The 26,686-nt window shown below is 42.0% G+C and overlaps 1 protein-coding gene across 4 annotated transcripts in view; it reads left to right on the forward strand.

Moving 5' to 3' along the window:
• The window catches only part of MINPP1 (multiple inositol-polyphosphate phosphatase 1), a 49,794-nt gene that overhangs the window by 15,857 nt on the left and 7,251 nt on the right, over nt 1–26,686 (forward strand). The window contains exons 5-6 of one of the 4 annotated variants that reach the window (XM_050959525.1): nt 7,397–7,836; nt 8,333–9,116. The exons of 1 other annotated variant lie outside the window; for it this stretch is intronic. In XM_050959525.1, the coding sequence (XP_050815482.1) occupies nt 7,397–7,796 (400 nt within the window). In that variant the 3' untranslated portion in view covers nt 7,797–7,836; nt 8,333–9,116. Of the gene's footprint in view, nt 1–7,396; nt 9,117–26,686 lie in introns of those variants that run through there. 2 more of the 4 variants (XM_050959526.1, XM_050959524.1) reach the window with 2 other exon arrangements.

Consider the following 26,686-nt stretch of genomic DNA (forward strand, 5'->3'; position numbering starts at 1 on the left):
TCAGTTGAATTTAGACTTACAAGTACTCTATGCTCCAAGATAAATTTTAAATACATTTGTCTGTCTGTACTGTCTGGTGAATTATAGGACCGTTAATGTAGCTTATTTTGGAGAATGGAGTATTCCCTTCAGGTTTTATTTAGGGGTTGTATGTGTCCTGCATTCTGTACTAGGAGAGAGAACCTGATATGTTGTATTATTTTCTGGGCACCTCAGTACCAGAAAGATATTGACAACTGAATCAGAAAGATCAACGGAAATAAATAGAAGGCAATATTGCTGTGGGATGAAAAAAAGAAGCAGAATCCTTGTAGTTGAATGGGAAGGTAGAAGTGAGATGCTAAAAACTCAGTATTTAAAAGGTTAAATACAAAGAAGGAAGAATTGTTTGGGGTAATACAGGGAATATTAAAATAATTAAAACGGGACAGCTAAACTGAATATCTGAACAAACTTCTGGTAGTAGAAGCCCATTTTTTTTGGCACATCTAAAACTTAACTAGATATAGCACTAGGAAATGTATATATTAGGGAATGATCCTGTGTCGAATGGGGATGGTTTAGATGATCTAATAGGCCTTTTCAATCTCTCTTGTCTAAGATTTTGTTACCCATATTTAATCATCTTCAATACTTCAGTTAAGTCCCTTCTAAATCTTTTGGGGTTGAAAAACCTTCATGATTGTGCTCCACTATTTTTAGCCTTGTTTCTGGGCACTTTCATTTTAGTTCTGCAGTAAGTCTGTATAGCTCAAACCTTGCAATGGGGATTTGTGCTTGTGGACTTATACCAGTATAGTGCCCCATTAAAGTCATTGAGACTGTGTAGAGGTACAGGGGTTCACCCACACGAAGCAGTTTGCAGCATCATGACCTTAGCTGCCACAGCAAAAAAAAGCATGTATTTATAATTTACTAGACTTCATCTACACATGATCAGATGCAAATCATTGCATTTGTGAAGATGAAGAATATCTTCCTGGTGCTTTATTTTCAGTTCAGGAGTACATAAGCGTTTTATTGGCAGTTTGCATGGGGGTGAATTTCCCATCCCTATGATGCTTTCAAATGCAATTATCTGTGTAGGTGCACACCATTATCTAACAATTATATAAATCGCACTCGGAAGAAGGGTTGTGATGGTCAGAGATTCCCTTCTGAGGGAGATGAAGGCATCCATCTGCCAACCTGATATCCCAGAATTTGTGGTTTCTGCCTTGAGCCCAAATCCTAGGCATTATGGAAAGGTTGCTGAGGCTTGCCTGGCCTTCTGACCACTACTCCATGTTACTCATCCCATGTGGGCACCAATGATACTGTCAGGTCTAACTGATCAGAGCAGTAGTGACTGCAAGGAATCGGGTATGCGAGTGGTGGTCTCATTAGTCCTTCCAATTAAGGGTAAAGGCCCAGGTAAGGACGGACACATCCTGGAGGTCAATGGAAAACTCTGCAGATGGTGTCAATAGGAGGACTTTGTCTTTCTTGAAAATAAGGAGATGATCTGTGGAGGAGGACTGCTGCACCTGACGAAGGGGGAGAGCTTACCCGTGATTTCTAGGAAACAAAGTTTCAATCTGTGTGATAGAAGACAGCATTTCTCCTGAGCTGTGTCTATCTGTGTAGCTGGAAGTGATTTTTGGCACTTAGGACATAATTTTCCCATTCAGCATGTGTGTACCTTATTGCTTATTATAGGTAGTATATAGAGTAGGAATTATTACCATTTTTCAGGTGGCAAAACTTCTGCAGAGATTAAACCCATGACCCCAGAAGTCAGCCAAGATTCCAGTTGGCTCATGAACTGAATTCTGTGCTCATGCTGCTAGACAGTGCATAGAAAGAATTGTTAATAACATTTTTGGTTCTAGTTTTATTAAGCTATTGATCATAAGGTATCTATATACCATTTTGTATAGTTCTGAACCATGGTTAGATTTGCTTAAATAGGGTTAATTTACATTTATAATACATATATTTATACAGCCTTGTATAAATAACTTAAGGAAATCAGCAGTGTCTTGTCATTATGGTGGCAGTCTTCATAGTGGGGAAATTGACTCCCTAATGATCTACTTTCAAATATGTATGTAGGTGCACATCACTATAGAAGAGTTATATAAACTAGCCCTATACAGCACTTGAGGTTGTAACTAAGTCCTGCCTTTACCATCCGTAGTAAGGGAATTCTCATACCTCAAAAAAGGAACTAACGGGAGAAGTGTGTGTGTAGATATATTTTAATGCCAAAACAAAATAGGTAGCAAACTTTTGGCTTAAGTTGCTGTGAATTCTTCGTTCCATTTTTTTGGGAGGACTTGAATTAACTCACTGTTGCTGAACATTCTCCAGTTTCATATCAGTGTTGACATCTTCCACCTGCATTCATGGCCCTAGGGAAAAGCTATAGTACCTTCTCTCACTTCTTGGGTTCACTTTTTTGTTTTTCTTTTACAGGAGTCTTTTCTAGCATCCTCTAGCTGCTGGTCCTGTAAGACTGTGAGAGACTGGCAGATGCAGTTGTAAAGTGGACACTGCCAATCTTCCTTCCATCTAGACTTTTTTTTTAGCTCCTTTTATGGTTGGTTCTTATTTTCCTACTCTTGAGATGGTGTGTTCTTTTTGGCTATCTAGTGTCTTCAGGAGTTTTATCACGGAGCAGAACCTATGCTGCTCATTATGACTATGCCTGACCCCTTTGCAGATGTGCCAAGAATCTTTACAGATGTGCTAAGGTGGAAAAGTTCCATGCATCCTTTCTTGAATTTCTTCTCACCTCTGGTCACAATCCAGCCTTCAGTTGGAAAATGTGCATGATGTCTCTGCATAATGAAAGTAGAGAGAGAATAAGGCAGTAGCATGTGCAAGAAAACAAAATGTTTCCTTGCTAGTAGTAGTTGTGAATGGCCACAGTGAGCTAAACATATTTCCCCTTTTTGTAGCATGATAAATGATCACAGAATCTGATATTATGGATGTATGTTGTTTTTTTCCAGTGTGTAAAATAGATAATCCTGCAGTGGTTATACTGCACCAAGGAAGAAATACACCTTTTTTAAGACTATGAATTTGTTTGCTGCGGTGTGATTTGAAGTTCACACTTAAGTCGTAACGTCAAAAGATACACTTGAATTTTATTGCCGTTCAATGTGGTTTATTCACATGAAGTGCTAATAAATTTGTGCAATTAACATAATTTATACCTTAGCACTAATTTGCCCTTTATTCCTGTATATTTGTCATAGCATTTAGACATTCTGAATGGCTTACTGTACCAGAATTGCTGTTTTGAAAACTTAAAGCTTGCCAGCTTCAAGATGATTGCAACTTGCAGGCTTTATTACATAGTCCTGGGTGCTATCCCTTGGATTCACTCTAAAATATGAGGTGATTTAAAATGCCGCTGTCATTTAAAATGCTGAGCTGTCTTAAGTATTTATCCAGGGTATTTGAAGAAGAACAGTATCTTAAATACAAGTTGTATTACTTTGCTAAACAATCTTTGCTTTTTTCCCTAAAATAAGCAAATGGCCAAAGCCAAGAGACCCTAGTCACAGCTCCCCTAGATCACTTTTATTACACAGTGTAATGAAGAACCAAGCATTGTCATTTTAATAATCCACATTCATCATAACAAAATATAGTGACAACTATATTGGCCATCCTGAAACATTGTGTCATATTTCTTCTGTGCATCATGTTTTCGATTGTTTAGGGTCAATAACAATGTGTTAGAGTTTTGGCAGAAATTTGAGTGCATTTTTCAACAACGAGTCTCATGATGGAGAGCAATTTTGATGTTATATTTTGCAACAGTTAGATATAGGTGCCTTCTCTGTGTTCCCACCCCATAATCTCCCAAACTCAGTCCTTGTAAGGAAACTCCACTTACATAAGACTCCATAAAGCTTACGTTACAGCAGTTCCTGCTTGTTTGCTTCTTCCCAGGGTTTCTGTTGGGGGAGGAAGCAATACGATCCCAAAATTTGTCTTACAGTTCATATCCAAGTTCTTAGCTTGTGATTAGAGACTTTCGCTAACTTTGAGAAGGAAGAGGTTGAACCTGACAATTTGCATGGAAGATCTGAGGGAAATCTTCATATATCGTATGGATGCATACAGTTCAATTCTTCTTGACCTGTTTCCGCATATTTATATTGCATTGCAATAAATCATAGATATGTAGGGCTGCAAGGGACCTCAGGAAGTGATATGGTGATCTATCCATGCTGAGGCAGGATTAAATATCCCTAAACCATCGCTGATGGTTACATTAACAGGTGTGTTGTAAACAAGACACGAGAAGTCATTCTTCCGCTTTACTCTGTGCTGGTTAGGCCTCAGCTGGAGTATTGTGTCCAGTTCTGGGCACCGCATTTCAAGAAAGATGTGGAGAAATTGGAGAGGGTCCAGAGAAGAGCAACAAGAATGATTAAAGGTCTTGAGAACATGACCTCTGAAGGAAGGCTGAAGGAATTGGGTTTGTTTAGTTTGGAAAAGAGAAGACTGAGAGGGGACATGATAGCAGTTTTCAGGTATCTAAAAAGGTGTCATCAGGAGGAGGGAGAAAACTTGTTCACCTTAGCCTCCAGTGATAGAACAAGAAGCAGTGGGCTTAAACTGCAGCAAGGGAGATTTAGGTTGGACATAAGGAAAAAGTTTCTAACTGTCAGGGTAGTTAAACACTGGAATAGATTGTCTAGGGAAGTTGTGGAATCTCCATCTCTGGAGATATTTAAGAATAGGTTAGATAAATGTCTATTAGGGATGGTCTAGACAGTATTTGGTCCTGCCATGAGGGCAGGGGACTGGACTCGATGACCTCTCGAGGTCCCTTCCAGTCCTAGAGTCTATGAGTCTATGATAGGTGTTTGTCTAACCTGGTCTTAAAAGCCTCCAGTGATGGGGATTCTACAACCTCCCTACGTAAAGTTTTCCAGTGTTTCTCTACCCTTGTAATTAAAAGCTTTTCCTAATATCTAACCTGATTCTCCCTTGCTGAAAACTGTCTATTACTAGATGTCCTAACCTCCAGGGACACAGAGAACAATTGATCATCATCCTCTTTATAATAATCTTTTACATATTTGAAGACAGGTATATCCCCCCATCATATTCAATTTGTGATCCACTATAACCCCAGGTCCTTTTCTGTAGTACAGTTGCCTGGCCAGGTCTTCCCTGTTTTGTATTTTGTGCATTGTGTTTTTCCTTCCTAACTCTAGTACTTTGCACTTGTCTTTATTGAATTCATTTTGTTGATCTTAGACCAATTTTCCAATTTGTGAAGGTCATTTTTAATTCTAATCCTGTCTTCCAAAGTGCTTGCATCTCCTCCTAGCTAGGTGTTATCTGCAGATTTTATAAGTATACTCTCTACTCTTTCATCTTTCATATTGAATAGTACTGGGCCCACCCTCTGAGGCCCACTAGTAGTGTTGTCCTAGTGTGTCATCGAACCACTGATAACTACTCTTTAAGAACTGTCTTTCAAGCAGTTATGCACCCACTTGATAGTAATTTAATCTAGACTCTATTTCCCTAGTTTGCTTCTGAGAATGTCATGTGGGATTGTTCAAAAGCCTTACTAAAATCAAGATTTATCATATTTACTGCTTCCTCCTTAGCCACTAGGCTGGTTATCCTATGAAAGAAGGAAACTAGGTTGCTTTGACATGGTTTGTTCTTGACATACCCATATTGGCTATTACTTATCACCATATCCACTAGGTTTGAACAAATTGATTGTTTAATAATTTGTACCAGTGTCTTTCTGGGTATCAAAGTTAGATCAACTGGCCTATAATCTCCTGGGTCCTCTCTGTTCCCCTTTGTAAAAATGGATACTGTTTTCTCCTAACTAGTACTCTAAGACCTCAGTCATACTCCATGAGTTTTCAAACATAATCGCTAAAGATTCAACGATTATTTTAGCTAGTTCCTTTAAGTACTGTAGGGTGTACTTCATCTATCCTTGCCAGCTTGAATACATCTAATTTATCCAAGTACTCTTTAACCTGTTTTGGCCCAAGATTGTTCCCCTTTGTCAATATTAATTGTGTTTCACATGTGGTCATAATTAACCTTTTTAGTGAAGAATAAAGTGAAATAGGCATTAAACACTTCAGTTTCTCTGTCATCTGTTGTTTGCTTTCCTTTCCCATTAGGTAATGGACTTTCATTTTATCTTCCTGGCTAGTTGTAACTCAGTTACAGTTTTGCCCCTACGTGTTTGTGTTACTTATTTTGTGCTTTCCCTTATATGTTCTTGTCCTTGTTTCCAGTTTTGTACAATTGCTTTGACTTGCAAGTTAGTAAAAAGCACCTGATGTAGTCATTGTTCTTACTGTTCTTTTTATCTTTCCTCCACCTTGGGACAATTTGCTGTTGCGCATTTATTGTTGTATCTCTCTTAGAAACTGGCACCTCTCCTGGACTCCTTTTTCCATAGATTTCTGGCCCATGCGACCATGCCTACTAATTCCCTGATTTTTATTGTCAGATATTTTTATTCTGCTCCTCTCAGAATCACAAACTTTTATGGGTTTTTTGTGTGGTCACTTTAACACAAGTTGCCTTTGACCTTCAGATTCTCAACCAGTTCCCTCTATTGGTCAGAATAAAATCTAAAATAACCAGCCTCTATTTACTTCCTATACCTCTGAAACAAAAATGCTGTGTGCGGTACATTCTAAAAACTTGCTGGGAAATCTGTGTCCTGCCTTATATTTTTTTTTCAACAAATATTTGGGCAGCTAATGTCCTCCAGTATCACTAGGACTTGTGCTTTGGATACTTCTATTGTTTATTCTAAAAATGTTTGATCCACTTCTTCCTTCTGGTTTGGTGGCCTTATAGTAGATCCCTACCATGACATTGTCCCTGTTTTTCCCCCTCCCTCGCTTTATCTTCACCAAGAGCTTTTCAACAGGTTTGCTTTTCACTAGACATTAGAGCAAGTGTCTTAGTATGTAATGCAACCCTCCTCTCTTTTTTCCATGCCTGTCCTTTCTTAACAGGCTATGCCTATCTATACTGAATATTTCCGTAATGCCAAATACATTGTCATTTTATTTGTGTACTAAGACTTCGGGTTACTACTTAGCAATTAATTGATAGTAATAGTACTATAACAGGTAACATACAGCTGCTAATTTTTTTAAAAGCACAATTACAGTTTTGTTACAAAATACTTTTTAAATTTCTTTTTAAATGAAAGTGTGTCTCAGATAGTTGGACACCTTTGTTTCCAAATGCGTTTTTAGTAAATGCCAGTGTAAAACAAATGTTTAAAGTAATCTACTCTTTGCTAATAACTGTACGGTACACTAGTGTTTGCTTTTAAACACAGATGACTACCGGTATCTTGCTTATTCTTCACTTTTATGTTTTCTAGTTCCATGCCCATTTCTTCACCTGTAATCCTGCAGTTTGGACATGCAGAGACCCTTCAGCCACTGCTTGCTCTAATGGGATTCTTCAAGGATGAGGAGCCCCTTACTGCTAACAATTACAAAAAACAAATGCATCGGAAGTTTCGTAGTGGTCGCATTGTGCCTTATGCCTCAAACCTGATATTTGTGCTTTATCACTGTGACCAAGCTAAGACCCCTGAGGAGGAGTACCAAGTACAGATACTGTTGAATGAAAAGCTGCTGCCATTTCCTCACTCGGAGGAAACTGTCTCTTTGTACACAGATCTGAAGAACTATTATAAGGACATCCTTCAAAACTGCCACTTCAGTGAAGAATGCGAATTATCAAAAACTAATAATACTTCCACTGATGAACTTTGAGGGAGAAGAATAGAGAAAATATCATGGAAATTGATTTCTGGTATGCAGTTTGGTATGTGTAGTGAACAAGGGTTTCTTATCAGTGTTGGTTTTTTATTTCCTGCTCATATATTCACATTCTTATCTTACATCTCCAAACTAATAAGTGCTTATTCCTATGTCTTAATTCAGGGATTTCTTAAAAGTCTAAGTATATATTGTCTCTATTGCATGAGCACAATTTTGAAAATAATTTATTTAATTAACCTGGCTGTTGGGATAAGCATTCATTACAAATATGAAGATGCAAGGTAAAGTATATTTATACATTTATATGCATTAATATATAATTATTTATATTATTCCTGGTGTTTGAACTTGCATAGTAGATAGGTTTAGAGGGCCAGGGCACTTTAGCTTACCAGAATGGCACTTAGTGGAACTGATGGCATTTCCCTCTCATCTGTCTCCCTCACTCTATCCTTCCTTCTGTTTCTTAGTGTTTCTCTGATGTCACAGGCATAAACTGACCCTCTCTTATTTGCTTATTTTTACAGCTAGATGTTGGCTGCCATTCCAGGGTTCAAGAAAGAAAGGGCGCATAGTGCTTTCTCCCCAGCCACTGTCTAGGCAGGAGTCAGCCATGATTCTAATTCCTGCACTCTTCTGAGCATAGCAGCTTCCTTGGATAGTGCCCCCATGGGTATTATCCACCCAAAAAGATGCAGGGGTTGAATTTCCATGGCATAAAGCCTTCTTCAGCCTACCTGCCAGAGCTAATTGGTCACTGAGGGAAAGTGTCCTGAATTTTCTGAAGCTGTGCAGCGGCCATTGCTCTGGAAGATGTACCAATCCTCTGCCAGCCTTATAGATCTCCTTCAATTTCATACTGTTTTTGTTTAACAGTTCAGGTTAAGGCATGCAAATATTGCATGTTTGGCCCCATTCAGGCTGGATTTCCTCATCCTCTGACAAGTGGTGGTGACATTATAGTCTCATAACTATCTGGCAGAGATTTTTACTGTTGTTCTGGAACCAAATGCTATCAGTGTTAGCCAAACGCTTGGGCTTTTTGGGGTATGTCTACTTTGCAATTGGGAGTGTCCTTTCCTGCTCGAGTCGACAGACGTACGCTAGTTCCACTTGAGCTAGCATGCTAAACAGCAGTGTAGCCAGGAATAGCTTGGGTGGCAGCTCGGGCTAACCACCTGAGTACTAACCCAGTGGACATCCTGGGTTCATACACGTTTGGCTAGGCCAAGCTACCACCTGTGCTGCCACCAGCTACACTGATGTTTTTTTCCGTGCAGCTCGAAGTCTCTGTACCTGAGCTGGGAAGCACACTCCAAGTGCAGTGGAGATGTACTTCCCCCCCCCCCCCCCCCCATGTGCCAGCCAATCCTTGAAACAGGACTTTGATTCTAAGAATGGACTGCTTGTTCCCTGAGTGCAGTATTGCTAACTTTTTAAAGGAGACTGTACCTGTATTAAAGTAGGATTATTTGCCTCTGAAAAATGTAAGATACTGTAAAGAAAATTTTAATGTAATATAAAAAATGCAGATAATTGTGAAGAATAAGTGTCTGAAATAGAATACAGATAATGAAAACAGTCAAATAGAAACCATTATCATGGTTGTCTCATTAGGCAGATCAGATTGAGAAATGTCAAGCTCCATTAGAAACCAATGAAACTCAAATAGTTGCAAAGTTTTAAGGAGTAAAATTCGAAGTGCTTAAATACCACTGTGTTTCACTTAGGTGCTCTTGAAAATTTTGCTCGTGTAGTCTGTTGTTCGCAAGTCATATTGGTTAATTGAATGAGTAGGGTCAAATCAGATGATAAAATTAACTTTTTGGAATATAAAATTTGAACTCAAAATAACGTTGAAATCATTTGATTTTAATACTTTTTAATGGAACAATACCTATATTTTTATAGTTTGTCTGTTTTACAAGGCTTAGCATTATGCTGGGCAGTACAATGACAATATCAATGAAGGGATAATGGTTTGTCACTAAATGGAATTACTAAAATGGGTATTTCTAAACATTTGGAGAAGTATTCAATACATTCTTAGTGAAATATTAGTACCTTAGTAATGCTAAATCACTTCAGTTATCTTTTTTTAAGTGAATCAAGTACTGATAAGGAACGGCATTCATATTGAAGCAAATATGGCAAAGAAATGACCTCTGTCAATATTTACATGAACTTTTCTGTTTTATGTCCATCTTCATCTCAGCTTTTTCTCTTGCTTGGTCCTATATTGAAGCTATAGTAGTATATTACTTCAGTTTATTGTCATAATCATTTTCATAACAGTCATTATTATGGGCTTTACTGTAGGAGCAAATGGGGAGAAAAGCTATGAAGAATTAAACTTTTTCTAAAGACACCTAGTTCAAAAGCGAAGTAAACATAAGGAATCATGAAAAGCAACCCTGAAACAAATAATCTTCTATTTCCAGGAATGAGTCATCTTGTTTTAATGAGAATATGTTCTGGTTTTGAACCTTATGGGGTGAAATGTTGGCCCCACTGAAGTTGGTGGAAGTTTTTTCCACTTCTAGGAGCCAGGATTTCATCCATGAAGTTTATTAAATGGGCTAAGATGACAAAACTGGAGTCTGTACACAAACCCATTGAACGTAAGCCTCCTATAACTAAAGCAGCTACCTTTCTCATTCACTTCAATTTGCTCCAAGATGAAGGTACTATTGAAGGTACAGTCTCATCCACTGTAGTGCATGGAGATTTTGGGGTATTTTTTGGCATGTGTAAGGGGAAGCAGAGATGGGTTCTCTGTTTCAGCGAAGGACAATTCAGTAGTGTCTGCCAGTGAGTCAATGTGCTGGGTTTGAATAATTGAAATTGTACAAGCTTGGTTCTGCTGTATTACGTGTAAGGTGTTTTGGGAAACTGTAGCTTTAGTTACTTGTTTGGCATAATCAAATGTATGTTTTTGGAGCTGATTATTTCAGACAGTGGATTTAATTTAGCAAATTCTAGTAAAAGGTTACAGATGCAAATGCATATTTTGAAAATGTACTACATGAACATTGTAACTGCTCCTTAAGATTTTAACTTGGGCTGGGTTATTTTAGTGTAACACAGTAAATTAAAATAAACTTGCTGTATAATAAATGAAAAAGGAAACAAAAAAAGGTGGTAAGCGTGCTCCATTACAGAGTTGGGCGCTAGTCGTGCTATCAGCAATGCATAGGTAGACTGCTTTGCCTTGTGGTCAGCCTCATGATTGGAACCTTAATCCCACAGTATTCACTATAACTTGAGTAATCTTTTCCCTTTGGCAAGCTTTCTAAGTTCTGCATTTGAGACCTCACTTATGCTGATGCAAGGTACTCCTCATTTCTGGAGAGGTATGAGCAAAACTAATTTGTTACTTTGCCAAGTTTTTACTACAAAAAAAGTAACACTGTAGGTATGTTTTACTGATCAGATGAAGCCTCAATTTGCAATCATTCTGCAATCAAAAACACTGAGTACATTGGATCTGTTATATTTAATGCTACTACTTAAATATTTGAAACAATCTTTCCTAAGAATAGTTTGAAGCTGGAGCAATCTTTCAGGCATCTTTTAGCTGACCACCTCTTCATTTTTCATGACAAACAGTGAATCTCAATGCTGTAATTCTGGCTAGCATAAAGTTGTCCAATTATTTTTTGCTCTATGTGGTATATATTTGCCATGGTACTGTAGATGCTCGGATGGAGATAATTGGCTTTGGCCAAACCTTTTAGTAGTATGAAAAGTCAGCAACAATAACTGCACAAGGGTCTCTGGCAAGTTCTGCAATCTCCTGCAAATACAGTTAGTAACTTCTTTATTTGAAATTTGATATTTGCATAATAACATTGATTTCTTTCTCTGGTTAATGTAAGCCTTGAAGTGGAGTTTGATGTACATTACCTAAATATTAACCAATAACTTTATTTTTCAATTTGTATTTTGGAGTGCATTGTATTTCCTGATCTTTATGGGGTCTTATTTGAAAGGATAATAGTGTTCCAAATTAAATGTCTAACAGACACTATTAATATTTCTGATACACAACTTAAAGGAGTGAAATGCAAATTAAAGAATTAGAATAAATAACTATCATGACTAGGGCCCTTCCAAATTCACAGTCCATTCTGGTCAATTTCACAGCCATAGGATTTGAAAATTAGTCAATTCCATGTTTTCAGAGGTTTACATCTGAAATTTCATGGAGTTGTAACTGTGGGGGGGACCCTGATCCAAAGGAGAGATTGTGGAGAGGTTGCAAAGCTGTTGTAGGGGGTCATGGGATTGCCACCCTCACTTCTGGGCTCTGAAAGTAGCACCCCCAGAGCTTCCTGCAGTTGCAGGAGGTTTCTGGAGATGGGTCTGATCTTCCTGGTGCTGCTGGGAGTGCCCCAGCCAGGGGCTCCTAGTTGCTAGTTGTGGCCAGGTTGGGGAGGGACGGGACTTGCTCTTCCCCAGCACAGCCACACTTGGGGCAGATAAGATCTGCTTCTAGGTATCTCCCGTGGCTGCAGGAAGCTCCAGGACTGGGCAGCAGCCCCGGAGCTTCCTGTAGCCACAGGAGGTTGCTGGAAATTGAGGTGGGTACCACTCCTGGCTGCAGGATGCTCCCAGCAGCACCGGAAAGATCAGTGCTCCCAGCCTCACAGGGTAAGTACCTGGAGGTGGGTCTGATTTTCCCCCACCCCTGCCCCTGAGTGTGGCCCTGCAGGAGAAGAGCAAGTCCTGCCCTCCCCAACCTGGCCAGAACTAGCAGCTAGGAGGCCCTGGCTGGAGCCCCCGGCTTGGAAACTCCCAGCCGTTCCCCCTCGCCTCCAATAGCTAGATTTCACAGAGGAGGTCTGATTGCATGGTCTGTGACATGTTTTTCACAGCTGTGAATTTGGTATGGCCCTAATCATGACAGAAGCCAGTCTCTTAAAATAATTACAATAATGTCTTAAGGAAAAATGAGTAGTTTTCTTGCTCTTGTCATTTTATTCCCAGAAATTTGACACTTAAACATCTGTGTTTGTATAACACCTAACACAGTAGAGTCCTGCTCCATGATTAAGGCTCCTAGGCACTATGGAAATATAAATATTGGAGAAATATTTTTCTTCAGTAGACTTAAACCCTGAACGTGTGTATCGTCTCACTGTAAATAAACATGCTATTTCTATTCCATTTAAGTTTAATTTCCTTTTGTTTTCATCAGTGTAGCAGCTCTTGTGCATCAACTCAACGATGATTACATAGCAACATTCATAAGTTCATTTTTATTTTCTGTTTAAAGACTGCTATTTTTGCCTTCATATGATGATTTTTAGTCTGTATTAAACCACAATTGCTGAGAATTTTACTTCAGTTTGCTTTACATTTCCTGTATGATGAACAACTCTTCAAGGAGCATTATTGATTTTGCAGCTACGGAAGGAAAAATCTGGCTCCAAAGCTGGGGGGATTTCACAAAACAGCCATCTGCATAAAGCATTGTGACTTGGGCCACGTCCAGACTAGGGTATTAAAATCGATTTTAGATACGCAACTTCAGCTACGTGAATAACATAGCTGAAGTCGAATTTCTAAAATCGAGGTACTCACTCGTCTAGATGGCACGGCATCGATGTCCGCGGCTCTCTGTGTCGATTCCGGAACTCCGTTCGGGTTGATGGAGTTCCGGAATTGATGTAAGCGCGCTCGGGGATCGATACATCGCGTCCAGACTAGACGCGATATATCGATCCCCGAGCAATCGATTTTAACCCACCGATGCCGCGGGTTAGTCTGGACGTGGGCTCTTAAATCCTCAGATGGAAAATGCTGATTCTGTGCATCTTAAACTACATTTAAAGCTTTTTTTGGTCCAATCCAGTACTTATTGAGCTGAGAAATATTTTTACTTAAATTACTGAATGACCATCAAGGGGGGAAATGGGTGACTAAGACAATTATTATACACTTTGCTAGCTGTAAGGGCAAGTGATGGGGGGAAGGGGTGGAGAGGAACAAGCTGGGGGGCAGGACCTTAGGGGAAAGGACAGTGCGAGGGCAGGGCCTGGGGGGAATGGACAGCACGATGGTGGAGGCGTAGAGAAGGTGTGGTGCGAGAGCTTGGAAAGAAGGGGCAGCAAGGGGGCACAGCCACAGTTTGGTGGCCCCCACAATTTTAGGGAGCTTCCGCCCTTCCTGCTCTTGGTACTGTCTAGAGGAATCTATTCCTGCCTGCCTTGACACAGGTCTTCCCACGGCACTGTTTCGCAGACGGACAGGTACTGCCCCTCCATGGTCTCCAGAGGAGGGCTTGTTGTCCGCCAGTTCTGCCCTGGCTAGCCCTGCCAGTTGATGGACCCAGATACAGGTACAGCCGAGTACTTAGCACAGTGGGCACTGGCCTATGCAGATGCAATGGCCACTTTGGAACTCATGGGGGTTTCCCCATATTCAAGGGCCCTCTTCCAGATACTCATACTCCACAATCTCGGAAAGAAGAATGCTCTCATCCCTACAACCAGCACCTAACATGGACTCCAGTACCAAGCCTGGTACCGAGCCTCGGGACCTAGATCTACAGGACCCGGTTGTTGTAGAAGGAGAGGAAGAGGACCCCGTGGTGATGCTGGTCTCTCCTTCCTCCTCAGATGAGGCAGGGTCTGGGACATATGTCCCTTCCCCGACCCCACCCCCAATGACTTCTCAGCTCACCAGGAGCTGTTGAGAAGTGTGACCTTGACCTTGGGCTGGAGGAGGAGGTAATCAAAGAATCATCCCACTACTTGGTTGATGCCTTGTCTGCTGCGGGACCATCGAAAGTGGCCCTCCTTCTCAATTAGGCCCTTATAGAACTGGTTAAGGCCTTGTAGCAAACCCTGTCCTCCCATGGCCTAAAAGAAGTACTTTGTCCCTGCCCAGGGCTATGAGTACTTGTACTCCCACCTCCATTATTCCCTTCCTGGATCCAGGGGACTGCTACGCTGCCCTTGACTTAAGATGTCTATTTTCACATCTCTGTATTTTGGGGTCGCAAAAGATTTCTGAGATTTTGTTATGAACCAGACCCACTACCAGTTCACCATCCTCCTTTTCGGCCTGGCGGCAGCCTCTCACATATTCACAAAATGCATGGCAGTAGTGGCAGCGTTCTTCAGAGGGCAAGGGGTGCCAGTCTACCCTTATCTTGACGACTAGCTGATTAAGGGCAGGTCCAAGGCCTAGGTGAGAGCCGGCATCCACCTGATCCAAGCTATTTTCCAAGCACTGGGCCTGCTGATAAATTAGAAGTCAATGCTCATCCCCATTTAGAGGATAGTTTATTGGTGTGGTGCTCGATTCCACCTTGGCCAGAGCCTTCCTCCCAGAGGCTCGCTGTCAGACAGCATCATCCCTGATATCACAGGTCAAGGTCTGCCCCATCATGACAGCCCATTTCTGCCTCTGACTATTGGGTCGTATGGCTGTGTGCACATACATGGTAAGCGGGCAAGACTGTGCATCAGACCCCTTCAAGTGTGGATGGCCTTAGCATGCTTGCCAAACGATCGTCATTTGGACTCAGTACTTGCAGTTCCTGCCCAGGTCCTCATCTCTCTAGATTGGTGGAGGGACCCCTGGTTGGTTGGCTGGGGCATTCCCCTTATCAGTCCCCAACCCTAAATATCCCTAAGTTTGGATGCATCAGAGCTAAACTGGGGGAGAGGGGGCCTCAGGTCGAGCACTTCAGAACTCTGAGTCCTTATGGACAACATGGCATGTTTTATATCAACAGAGAGGTGGGGGCATTATCTTTCTCCCCTGTGTCAAGAGGTCATTCACTTGTGGGAATTCTGCATGAAGAACTCGATCCACCTCAAAGCTTCTCACCTGGGTGCCTAGAACAATCTGGCAGATCACCTCAGCAGGTCCCTTTCCCCAATTATAGCCAGGACCATCTTCCAGCAGTGGGGGAAAAGGGGCTTCTCTCATAGACCTATCTGCAACCAAACAAAACAGGACGTCTCAGCAGTTTTGCTCTCTACTTGGGCGCAGCCTGGGCTCATTCACCGATGTCTTCCTGCTTCCTTGGACAAAGCACCTGTTTTATGCATTTCCTCCCGTTCCTCTTGTGCACTAAGTCTTATTCAAATTCAGGCAGGACAGAGTGAAGGTTATTCTTATAGCCCCAGCATGACCACGCCAGCACTGGTTTGGCATGTTATTCGATCTGTCAGTAGCGACCCTGATGCTGCTCCCTCTCCTCCCAGACCTGCTCTCACAAGATCACAACCAGCTGCTCCACCCGAACCATGAGGCCCTCCACCTGACCAAGTGGAAGCTCCATGGTTAAACCAGGCAGAACAAGTCCACAAGGTATTACTAGGTAGTAGGAAACCATCTACTAGAGCAAATTACCTTGCCAAGTAGAAATGTTTTTCTGTGTGGTCATCCCAACGAGGCCTCTGACCCACTAAGGCTATGTCTACACTACGAAATTAGGTTGATTTTATAGAAGTTGATTTTTTAGAATTCAGTTTTATACAGTCTATTGCGTATGTCCACACTAAGTGCATTAAGTCGGCGGAGTGCGTCCTCACTACCACGGGTAGCATCGACTTATAGAGCAGTGAACTGTGGGTCACTATCCCACAGTTTCTGCAGTTTCTGCTGCCCATTGGAATTCTGGTTAAGCTCCCAGTGCCTGATGGGGCAAAAACTTTGTCACAGGTGGTTTTGGGTACATATCATCAGCCCTCCCTCATTCCGTGAAAGCAAAGGCAGACAATCATTTCATGCCTTTTTTCTGGGGTTCCGTCCGCCGGACCCACTCAGCCCACTGCCTGCCTGGATGATCGGAACCCCAGGCAGGCAGCGGGCTGAGCGGGGCTGGCAGACGGAGTCCCAGACCAGCAGTGGGCTGAGCAGCTCAGCCCACTGCCGGTCTGGGGCTCCATCTGCTGGTTCCTGTCAGCTGGGGTCCCGCTCAGCTGGCCGACCTTGGTGAGGTCAATCATGGGGGCCTGGACAGACATGGCTATCCTCTTAGAGCACCAAATTGGAGTGTCTCCTGATCATTCTCTTCTTTAAGTTTCATCTCATGGAGATTCAGTCCTGCCTGGAATATCATGCGAGGTGTGACCGCGCGGTGCTGCCGGCTGGGAGAGCAGTCAGAGGCAGAAGCCTCCAGCTCGCATGATATTCCAGGCAGGACTGAATCTCCATGAGATGAAACTTAAAGAGGAGAATGATCTGGAGTCACTCCAATTCAGTGCTCCCATGGCTCATGAAGCCTGGACAGTAGTAAGGAGCAGTTCAACTTATGGAATGACAGATCCAGAATGAAGGATCGCACTCTATGGGCCACGTTAAGATTATTTCAGAGTTCTTGATAGCATTTAGTCCCTATAAAAGGTTTCATGAAAATTCCTACTACTCCCCCTCCCCCCCCCGACAAAAATGTTAATTTATCAGAGCAGCTGAAAGGGTAAGGAACCTGGGACATAACTTAGAGAGAGCTTCCATATTATTTAACTCGTAACTGATATAATTCAAAGTAAAATTTCACAGCAGGGTCTGTTTTAAGACTAAAAATGCAGGAGTGGAGTCAGAAAAAGTAACACTGACCTGTTTTCACCTGGGGATGTTTTGCGTGTTAGGTGACCGTGATAACCACTACACTACGGGGCTTCTCTTTTTTTCCACAGACTTTGCTGAATGCCCAGGAATGTTTTCTCTAGCTACAGAAGCTACCTAATGCAATGTTCATATCTATGGCCTTCCTGCTCACAAAACGGTCATGCCTCTGCCCAAGGCTGACACAGCACAGCGTAGTGCATGTGACACAGCGACTTGGCTCGGCCAGGATCACTAGCGAGGCATGATACTTTTGCTGTTAAGCAAACACAGCAATTCTTTCTTGGCCTCTGCCACTGAATGCCTCCATGCATTATGCTGTGCCCTATCAGTGCGGGAGGACTGCATGAGCTCGGAAAACACGTAATTACGAGTGTGTTTTTTCCGTCTTCTAATATCCGATAACCTCAGGGACGGAGATGATGGGGGAGAGAAGAAACATTCTGGGGGGACTACATGGTCACCTGTGCTGTTGAGTTCGCCATCCTGGCCAAACAGGAAATGAAATTCAAAAGTTCCCGGGGCTTTTCCTGTGTACCTGGCTAGAGCAGTCACAATGGAGCACTCTGGGATAGCTCCTGGAGGCCAATACCATCGAATTGCATCCACACTACCCCAAATTCGACCCGGCGATGTCAATTTCAACGGTAATTCCCTCACTGGGAGGAGTACAGAAATTGATTTTAAGAGCCCTTTAAGTTGACAAAAATGGCTTCGTTGTGTGGACGGGTGCAGGGTTAAATTGATCTAACGTTGCTAAATTTGACCTAAACTTGTAGTGTAGACCAGGGCAAAGTCACCTCACCAATCTGTGCTAGAGTATCTGCTTCATCTGAAACAGCTGGGCGCAGCCATTTCTGCCTTCCACCTTCCGGTGGATGGTAGGTGGTGGTTGTGTTTTTTTTTCTCCACAAAATGTCCATTTGCTTCCTCAAGGGCGGCTTGAGAGAGACTATACCCGCAGATTCATGAACCCATTGCACCGTGGGATCTGGTCCTCTCAAGACTGATAAGCCCTCCCTGTGAGCTGCTGGCATTGTGCCCTTTGTCGTACTTCTCCTGGAAGGTCACCTTCTTTGTAGCAATTACCTCGGCCAGGAGGGTCTCAGAGATCAGGACCCTTACATCAGAACCCCTATATACAGTGTCCTTTAAAGACAAGGTACAACTTCAACCCCACCCCATGTTCCTCCTGAAGGTGGTTTCACAGTTTCTTAGTAATCTGGCTATCTTTCTGCCAGTATTCTCCTGGAAACCACACAATAATGAAGAGGAGCAGCATCTTCACATATTGGACTTTAGGTGTGCCCTAGCTTTCTATACAGAATGGACTAAACTATTCCATAATTCCACACAGCTCTTTATGGCAATAGCGGACAGGATGAAAGGCCTGCCAATTTCAGCCCAAAGAATTTGCTCCTGGATCACTTTCTGCATTCACAAGTGCTCTGAGCTGGTGGGTGCCCCACCTCCTGCCATTTTGACTGCCCACTCAACGAGAGTTCATGCTTCCTCAGCAGCATTTCTGGACCAGGTCTCAATCCAGGATATTTGTAGAGTAGAGACTTGGTCATCAGTACATACTTTTTTATCCCATTAGGCCATCACCCAGCAGGCTAGAGATAATACTGGGTTTGGTAGAGCAGTGTTGTAATCCACATGTCTATGCACCTCGGAGCTCATCTCCTAAAATACCAGTTGGGAGTCACCTAACATGGAATGGACATGAGCAAGCACTCAAAAAAGAAAAAATGATTACTAACTTTTCAGTAAGGGTTACTCAAGATATATTGCTCATGTCCATTCCACAACCCACTGACCTGCCCCATGGTCAGTTAGCTGGCAAGAGGGAACTGAGAGGGTGGGGAGCCAGACAAGCCCTTTATACCAGTGCATGAGCATGCAGCACCAGAGGGCATTAGAGCTGGCCCCAGGGATACCACTGAGCGAAAAATATCCGGTGACTGTGCTTGCAGCGTATGCACTACTAATGTGGAATTGACCTGAGCAACGCATCTCAAAGAACAACAGCTACAGAAAGGTAGTAACTTGTTTTTAAAGGTAATTATGTAGTACTTTTGTGTCTTTCTGCAGCAATTATTTGTATTAACCAGCTCTCTGCTGTCCTCCATTTTATGACTTGTTCCCGGATCGCTGACCCTTCAGTGTTCTGTATTAGTTAACTCACCAGGCAGGACAGATTATTAATAATGTTAAATAAAATACTTATCCAAAGTAGTAGAAGCTATAAACTTCAGGGGCTTAATTTAGAGTTTGAGAAACTTTTGGGGGTGGGGGAATTTAAATGAACCCTTTAAACCCATCTTGTGTAATTTTAATATGTAAAAGATACTTTTCCTTGGTGGTGGGTATCTTGTGTAGTTGAACATTACCAGAGCAACTACACAAGGCAAAAGGTAGTTGTGGAGACAGTCAATAGTTTTTCCATGTTTACTGTTCTCTCCTATTGATGTATTTATCAGTGCATCCTTTCCACCCCCTTAAAGGTCTCTCCTAATGCAGCTTTAGCCATTGTCCGAGTCTTGAAATTATATAGTGTATTTTAGGAAACTAGCAGTTAATTCAAATGAAGTCCTAATTAATCTCAATTTTACAGTATTGTTAGTACTGTAAGTTACTGTTTAGTAATAAGACCTAAAAGTTGTAACTTGATCCATAAATATGTATTGAAAACGCTGGATAAAATAACAAATTGAGCTGTAAATGAAAAACTCATACTCCAGCCACTGATTTAAATAAATATCCTGTATTCCATCATGAATACAGATGAGAATCTGCAAACTAAACTTTCAAAAGTGACCAACTTGAGATACTTTTACGGAAAAGTTTTGCATGAATTAACTTTTAAAGTACCATGGAGAGAGAATGCCACCTCATAGTTCAAAACGAATCTCAACTTTCTTCATGATGAAAAATTATTTTAAAGGTCCCTGATATTTCAGAAAGTTATGGGTATCTGCTCGTTGTCTCTCCTACTTACCTGCAGTGTGGGAAAGCTTCATTAGTTTGGAGGGGACTAGCTTACTTGTTATGAGCTGGCAGAGAGCACATAACTTGCCTATTCAAAACAACCTACAAATACTCATTTTGCTGTATTCCTGCTAGATACATTTTAAAGATGGGGAAATTAAGACATAAGCTTAGTGACTTGCCCAGAGCAGAATATGCTTTAGTCTTGCCTTTGTCATTAACAATAAGTCAATGACAAAACTGAGATTAGAACTCAGGAATTCTGGAGTCTAAACTGTTGCTCAGTCCACTATCCCATTCTACCTTTCTAATTGTGAAAAAGCAGAAAAATTCCAAAGTGTCTAGTGGCCCTTGCATGTGGCGTTAAGCTCTGTTTATTTTATTTTTGCTTTATGGTTTGAAATTTTTTTTAAGAATTGCTTGAAGCTTTGAGAATAACCTTTTGCTGCTGTTTTCCCTTCTGTATGTTTTCTGTATTTGACATACTTAGTTCACTTTGAAAAAAGTCAATATTAGTTGTCCGTGTGGGAGTTCCACAAACAATGCAGATGTCTTGTAGCGATGCCATAAGTATATACCTCCAGATGGCAGAAGATCCAATCAGAAACAGAGTTCTTATTTCATATTGTGCCAAAATGAGACCTCCCTTTGTAAACTTCCTTGATTTCATCACTTCATACTATATAGCATGCTGTATAAGCTACAGTGTACAAAATGTATTTGATCAAGAGCAATGAGCTAATTAGCCTGCAATCCTGTCCTTTTAGAATTAACTTTTGTGAGGGAATTGGGAGGGAGCGTGAGAGCAAGGTACACCTAATATACAGTCTCTAAACTTAAGCCAGTAACAGCCAGCCCTCCTCCAAGAAAAAAAGTGACACACACAGAACAAACAACCCTAGCCCACCGCCGCAAGAGTAAAAGTCCTGCAGGCGGAAGTCCAGCTGCAGAGTAGGGGCTGTCCACTGAACGCAGCATGTATGATTAGCTGACTGGTGGGCAGGTGGCAAGTGTGTACATTCGGTGCAAGCCGTTCAGGGACATCAGAGACAGAGTATGGGCTTTTGAGACCAGAGTGGCTGAACTGGAGGAGCCAAGCAAGACAGAAAGGTGCATAGACAAGACTTTCAGGGACACAATAGAGCAGTCCCACCCCAAATCTGACAGCCTCTGTGTTGTTGAAGAGGATGAAAGTCTCTGGGAAGGAAAAGATCAAGGTGGAGCAGAGGGAAACAGTCCTATAATTGGGATCCTCCTTCCATGTGATGTAATGGTATCCTTTTGCCTGAGGATACCACTCTGGGAGAGGGGACCTCAGTTATTATGGAGAGACTGATAATAGTAATGGGGAATTCGATTTATTAGAAATATAGATAGCTGGCCCACTTGGTGAATTGCCTACTGGGTGCAAGGATGCAGACCTCTGCACAGACTTATGTGCAGTGATGCCTAAACAGCAGCGTAAAAAAGGTAGTTGAAGACAAAGACATCCTTTCAATACTGGAACTCAAATCTAAATGAGGTAAATATGAGCATAAACTGTAGCAAGTCAAGTATAAATAGGCAGGCCAAACAAGAATCTGAAGAGCAACTAGCTAAGGATACAAAAACTGACAGCAATTATTAAGTACATCAGAAATGGGAAGACTGCTAAACAATCACTGTCGAATCAGGGTGCTAATTGAGCACTCAAGGAAGAGAGAAGGCCATTAGGGAGAAGCTAAATGAATCTTTGCATTGGTTGTCTTCACTGCAGAAGATGTGTGTGAGATTCTTACTTCTGAGCCATTCTTTTTAGGTGACTAAACTGAACAGCTGTCCAAGACTGAGTTATTAGAGGAGATTTTGGAACCAATTGATAAATTGAACAGTAATAAGTCACTATGACCAGTTCACTTAAGACTTCTGAAGGAAATCAAATGTGAAATTGCAGAACTAACAACTCTGATATGTAACATATTACTTAAAGCAACCTCTGCACCAGATGACTGGCTGGTAGCTAATGTGATGCCAATTTTTTAAAACAAGCTCCAGAGGCAATTCTAACTACAGGCTAGTAAGCCTAATTTCAGTATCATGCAAGTTGGTTGACACTATAGTAAAGAACAGAATTGCCAGACATACAGGTGCCAACAATATGTTGGGAAAGAGTCAATATGGCTTTTATAGAGTGAAATCATGCCTCGCCAATTTATTATAATGTTTTGAGGGGGTCAACAAACATGGACAACGGTGATCCAGTGAATATAGTGTACTTGGACTTTCAGAATGCCTTTGAAAAGGTCCTTTACCCAAGGCTCTTAAGCAAAGTAAGGGGTCATGGGATAAGAAGGAAGGTCCTCTTCTGGATCAGTAACTGGTTGAAAGATAGAAAACAAAGGGTAGGAATAAATGATTAGTTTTCATAGTGGAGAGAGGTAAATTGCAGGGTCTGTACTGGGACCAGTGCTGTCGAACATATTCGGAAATGTTCTGGAAAAGCTTAAACAATGCGGTGGCAAAATTTGCAGATTGTAGTGCACATTAGATAACATAATCCCAACTATACGTGCACAATAATGGGGGTCTCTTGAAGTGTATCTGCTCAACGTGCAACAACAGTCAAAAAAACTAACCATGTTAAAAACCATTAGGAAGGCAATAGATAAGACAGAAAATATCATTATGCCACTAGAGGGGATGGATAGCTCAGTGGTTTGAGCATTGGCCTGCTAAACCCAGGGTTGTGAGTTCAGTTCTTGAGGGGGCCACAGGAATCTGGGGCAAAATCAGTACTTGGTCCTGCTAGTGAAGGCACGGGCTGGACTCAATGACCTTTCAGGGTCCCTTCTAGTTCTATGAGATAGGTGTATCTCCACTATATAAATCCATTATATGCCTACACCTTGAATATATTAGAACTGGAAAAAGTACAGAGAAGGGTAACAAAAATGATTAGGGGTATGGAACAGATTCCATATGAGGAGAGATGGAAAAAGTTGGACTGTTCAGTATGGAAAAGAGATGACTGAGGGGGTAGCAGAGGATATAATAGAGAGCTATAAAATCATGAATGGTGTGGAGAAAGTGAAGAAGGACATACTATTTACCTGTTTACATAACACAGAACCTATTGGTCAGCCAGTGAAATTAATAGGCATATTTCTTTATGCAATGCACAGACAACCTGTGGAACTCATCACTATGGGATGTTGCGAAGGCCCAAAGTATGACTAGGTTCACAAAAGAATTAGATAAGATCATGGAGGATATGTACAGCCAAAATACTCAGGTCTGGGTGTCCTTAAACCTCTGACTGCTAGAAGCTAGTGCTGCATGACAGGGGATGGATCACTTGATAAATTGCCCTGTTCTGTTCTCTTCCTCTGAAGCAGCTGGCACCGGCCACTGTTGGAAGACAGGGCTAGATAAACCACTGATCTGACCCAGTATGGCCATTCTTATGTACCATTTTGACTGGACCATGTATTATTGTGTTCTGTGTTTCCTTTTTGTATGTGGTATTAGCATATACACTTTATTGTTTAAGTTCTTTTAGAGCCGTCTTATTTGATTTGGCAGCAGTTTTCTTGATGTGTTTGTTTAAAACTTTAATGTAGAGACAGGGCCAAGACTCTGCCCTGCTCAAACACATTTTTCACTGAAAGAGACTGATGAGCTGCCAGGTTGCCTCAGCTGGGAAAACTCCTAGCACACAGGAATCCCTAGATTGCGTAGCGCTATCATAGGTGGCTCCTACATCACTTCCCTACAGCTTCTGGTGTGCAGGGCTGAGGATAATGTGCATTCTGACTATTTTCAAATGGCCCCTTAAGGGCCAAATCCAAATGGTGTAGAATAGAGCATCCTCAAAATTGCTACATCATATCAGCCCTGGTGTAGAACTATATCAGAAACAGAAACTACCTCTTCTCTACACCTGCAATGCCCTATGGATGTCAGGCACAGCAGAGAACTCTGCACAGGATCTTCGATCATATGGATCATCCCTGCCTTCAGTTATCTTATTCATAATACATTTTTTCCTATTGACAAAATTTATTGTAGCGGCAGAAGCAAATCTTTAAAAAAATTTTTTTTGAAAGGGATGGTGAGTAGTAATGCTGGATTGTGAGGTTCTTTATATCACTCTTGGATTTTGTAGTTTAAGGGAATCTATTATTTTTAGAGATACAAATACTTGATTTTCTGGGGATTGTTTGAGATCTTTTTCCACCCACTGAGAAACCTATCTAGAATAACTTTTGAGGTCCAGTTACACTGAAAGAAGATTAATTTTGAAGTTACTAGACACACTCCCTGTATACTTGTAAAACTTGGTCCCTATGTCATATTAGAAATGAAAGGGCCAGAACTTTGTTTTGGACATAATTTTGAAACATTTACTTTTCATATTGTCTCATGAATTTCACTTTATATATTTTTTTGTTTGAAAACATCAGGTCTGACCCATGGTATGTTTTTTTTAGCAGCAAACTACTCTAATATAGACAGTGGACTAGGAAAAGAAGTTGAATTAACAAATGTTTATCCAAATCTGAAATTGAAAATATCTCTCTAGACTTGTCATAACCATTCTCATTAAAACTGTGTGTTTAATGAGAATTTTTATGACAGTTAAATTTCCCCTGGTGCTTGTTAAAGAAATGTACATCCTGCGGCAGGGGGTTGGGGTGTGGAAGGGGGCAAGGGCTCCAGCTGGGGGTGCAGGCTCTGGGATGGGCCTGAGAATAAGAGGTTTGGGGTGTAGGAGGGGGCTCTGGGCTGGGTCTGAAGGGTTTTAGAGTGAGTGATGGGGGCTGAGGCTGAGGGGTTGGGGGTATGGCTCTGGGCTGGGGGTTCAGGGTGGGGCCAGAAATGAGGGGTTGAGGGTGTGGGAGAGGGCTCTGGGCTGGGATGCAGGCTCTGGGCAGCGCTTATCTCAGGTGGCTCCCCGGAAGTGGCATCACCTCCCTCCAGCTCCTAGGTGGAGGCATCGCCAGGGGGCTCTGTGCATTACCCCTGCTCCCATTGTCTGGTTCTGGCATCTCAGGCAAGCTCTGGGGCACAGACTCCTTCTCTGGCACCCCTTCTTAGGATGTTTGGCCCCATGGCTCAGCTGCCAGCAGCCCCAAGATGGGTGTTGAACCCTCCTCACAAGCTCTCCACTTACTTACACATGCCCTCCCCAGAGCTCCATCTTTGTGGGTACTCCACTTTACAGTTCAACTCTTCAGGGACGGGAAGGCCCTGACAACTAGGAACACAGAGGCTTGGCAAAGGAACTTCTTGAACACACTTTACTCTTAAAATGCACAAGATACAGATGAAGGGAAAAATAAACATCTGAAGATCCTTTCGTGCCCCCCCCCAATTGATCTCACCCCTCAGATTGAGGTCCCAGTTCTGTCCTTATTCTGGCTATGTAAAGACTCCCTTGCCTCTATGCAGCAAGTCCTGCTTGCTGCTTTTGGCCCCTTTTGCATACACAGTCCCTCTTATAAAGCCAGCCTTGGTCAGAATGCCCAATATAAGACCCATACACCTGCCATGTTGAGTTCACATGCCCATACACCCTTGTTGAGCAGAGGGTGCTAAAGCAAGTCAACAGGCCTTGGCAGCCGGCCAGTTGACTCTTCCTTTATGTGTTGTCCAGAAAGTGAGAAACTCCCCCTCTAGCTTTGTTTATCTACCACATCAGGCTACACCACACCAGTTCAAACTCCATCTCGGCACAGGACCCAGCATCATACACAGGTTGGGGGTTCTAATTCTCAGTGGAAGTTCACAATCAAATGGTGCACACAAAACAAAATGAAATTCATAAGTTGACACAGATCTTTCCCTCAAACTGCCTTCACGGCTTGTGAGTGGGAACCCTAAATATAAAGCTTTCTGTAAGGAAGAGAGTTTTCTGGTTCCAGGCTCAGGAATGGTGCAGTAATTGTTCCTTTCCCTGTAGAACAAGTAGTTTCAGATTGTTTTCTTTAACTGTTTTATAATATAATGGGGCTAATAGTTTGCTGCAGCATGAATGTAAATATTGTAAAAGCTGAGTTAGAGAATTCTTGGTACCACAATGATACAACTGAGTCTTAGGGGGTTCTGGTTAAAAAGGACTTTTACTGAAAATGGCTAAATCCTGCAGTCCTTAAGAAAATTTCTCAATGACAGACTGCGTTACTTATCTGGATCCCAGGAGTCACCGAGGCTCACAATTAGTTTTCCCTGAGACGTGTGTGGAGGTACAGAAGCAGTGGCTTGGGAGCAGTTACAGATGGACTGCAGGGCTCAGCTGACATCTAAAAAAGGCAGAAAGTTTG

Source organism: Gopherus flavomarginatus, chromosome 6, assembly GCF_025201925.1.
Source record: "Gopherus flavomarginatus isolate rGopFla2 chromosome 6, rGopFla2.mat.asm, whole genome shotgun sequence".
Classification (NCBI taxonomy): Eukaryota; Metazoa; Chordata; order Testudines; family Testudinidae; genus Gopherus; species Gopherus flavomarginatus.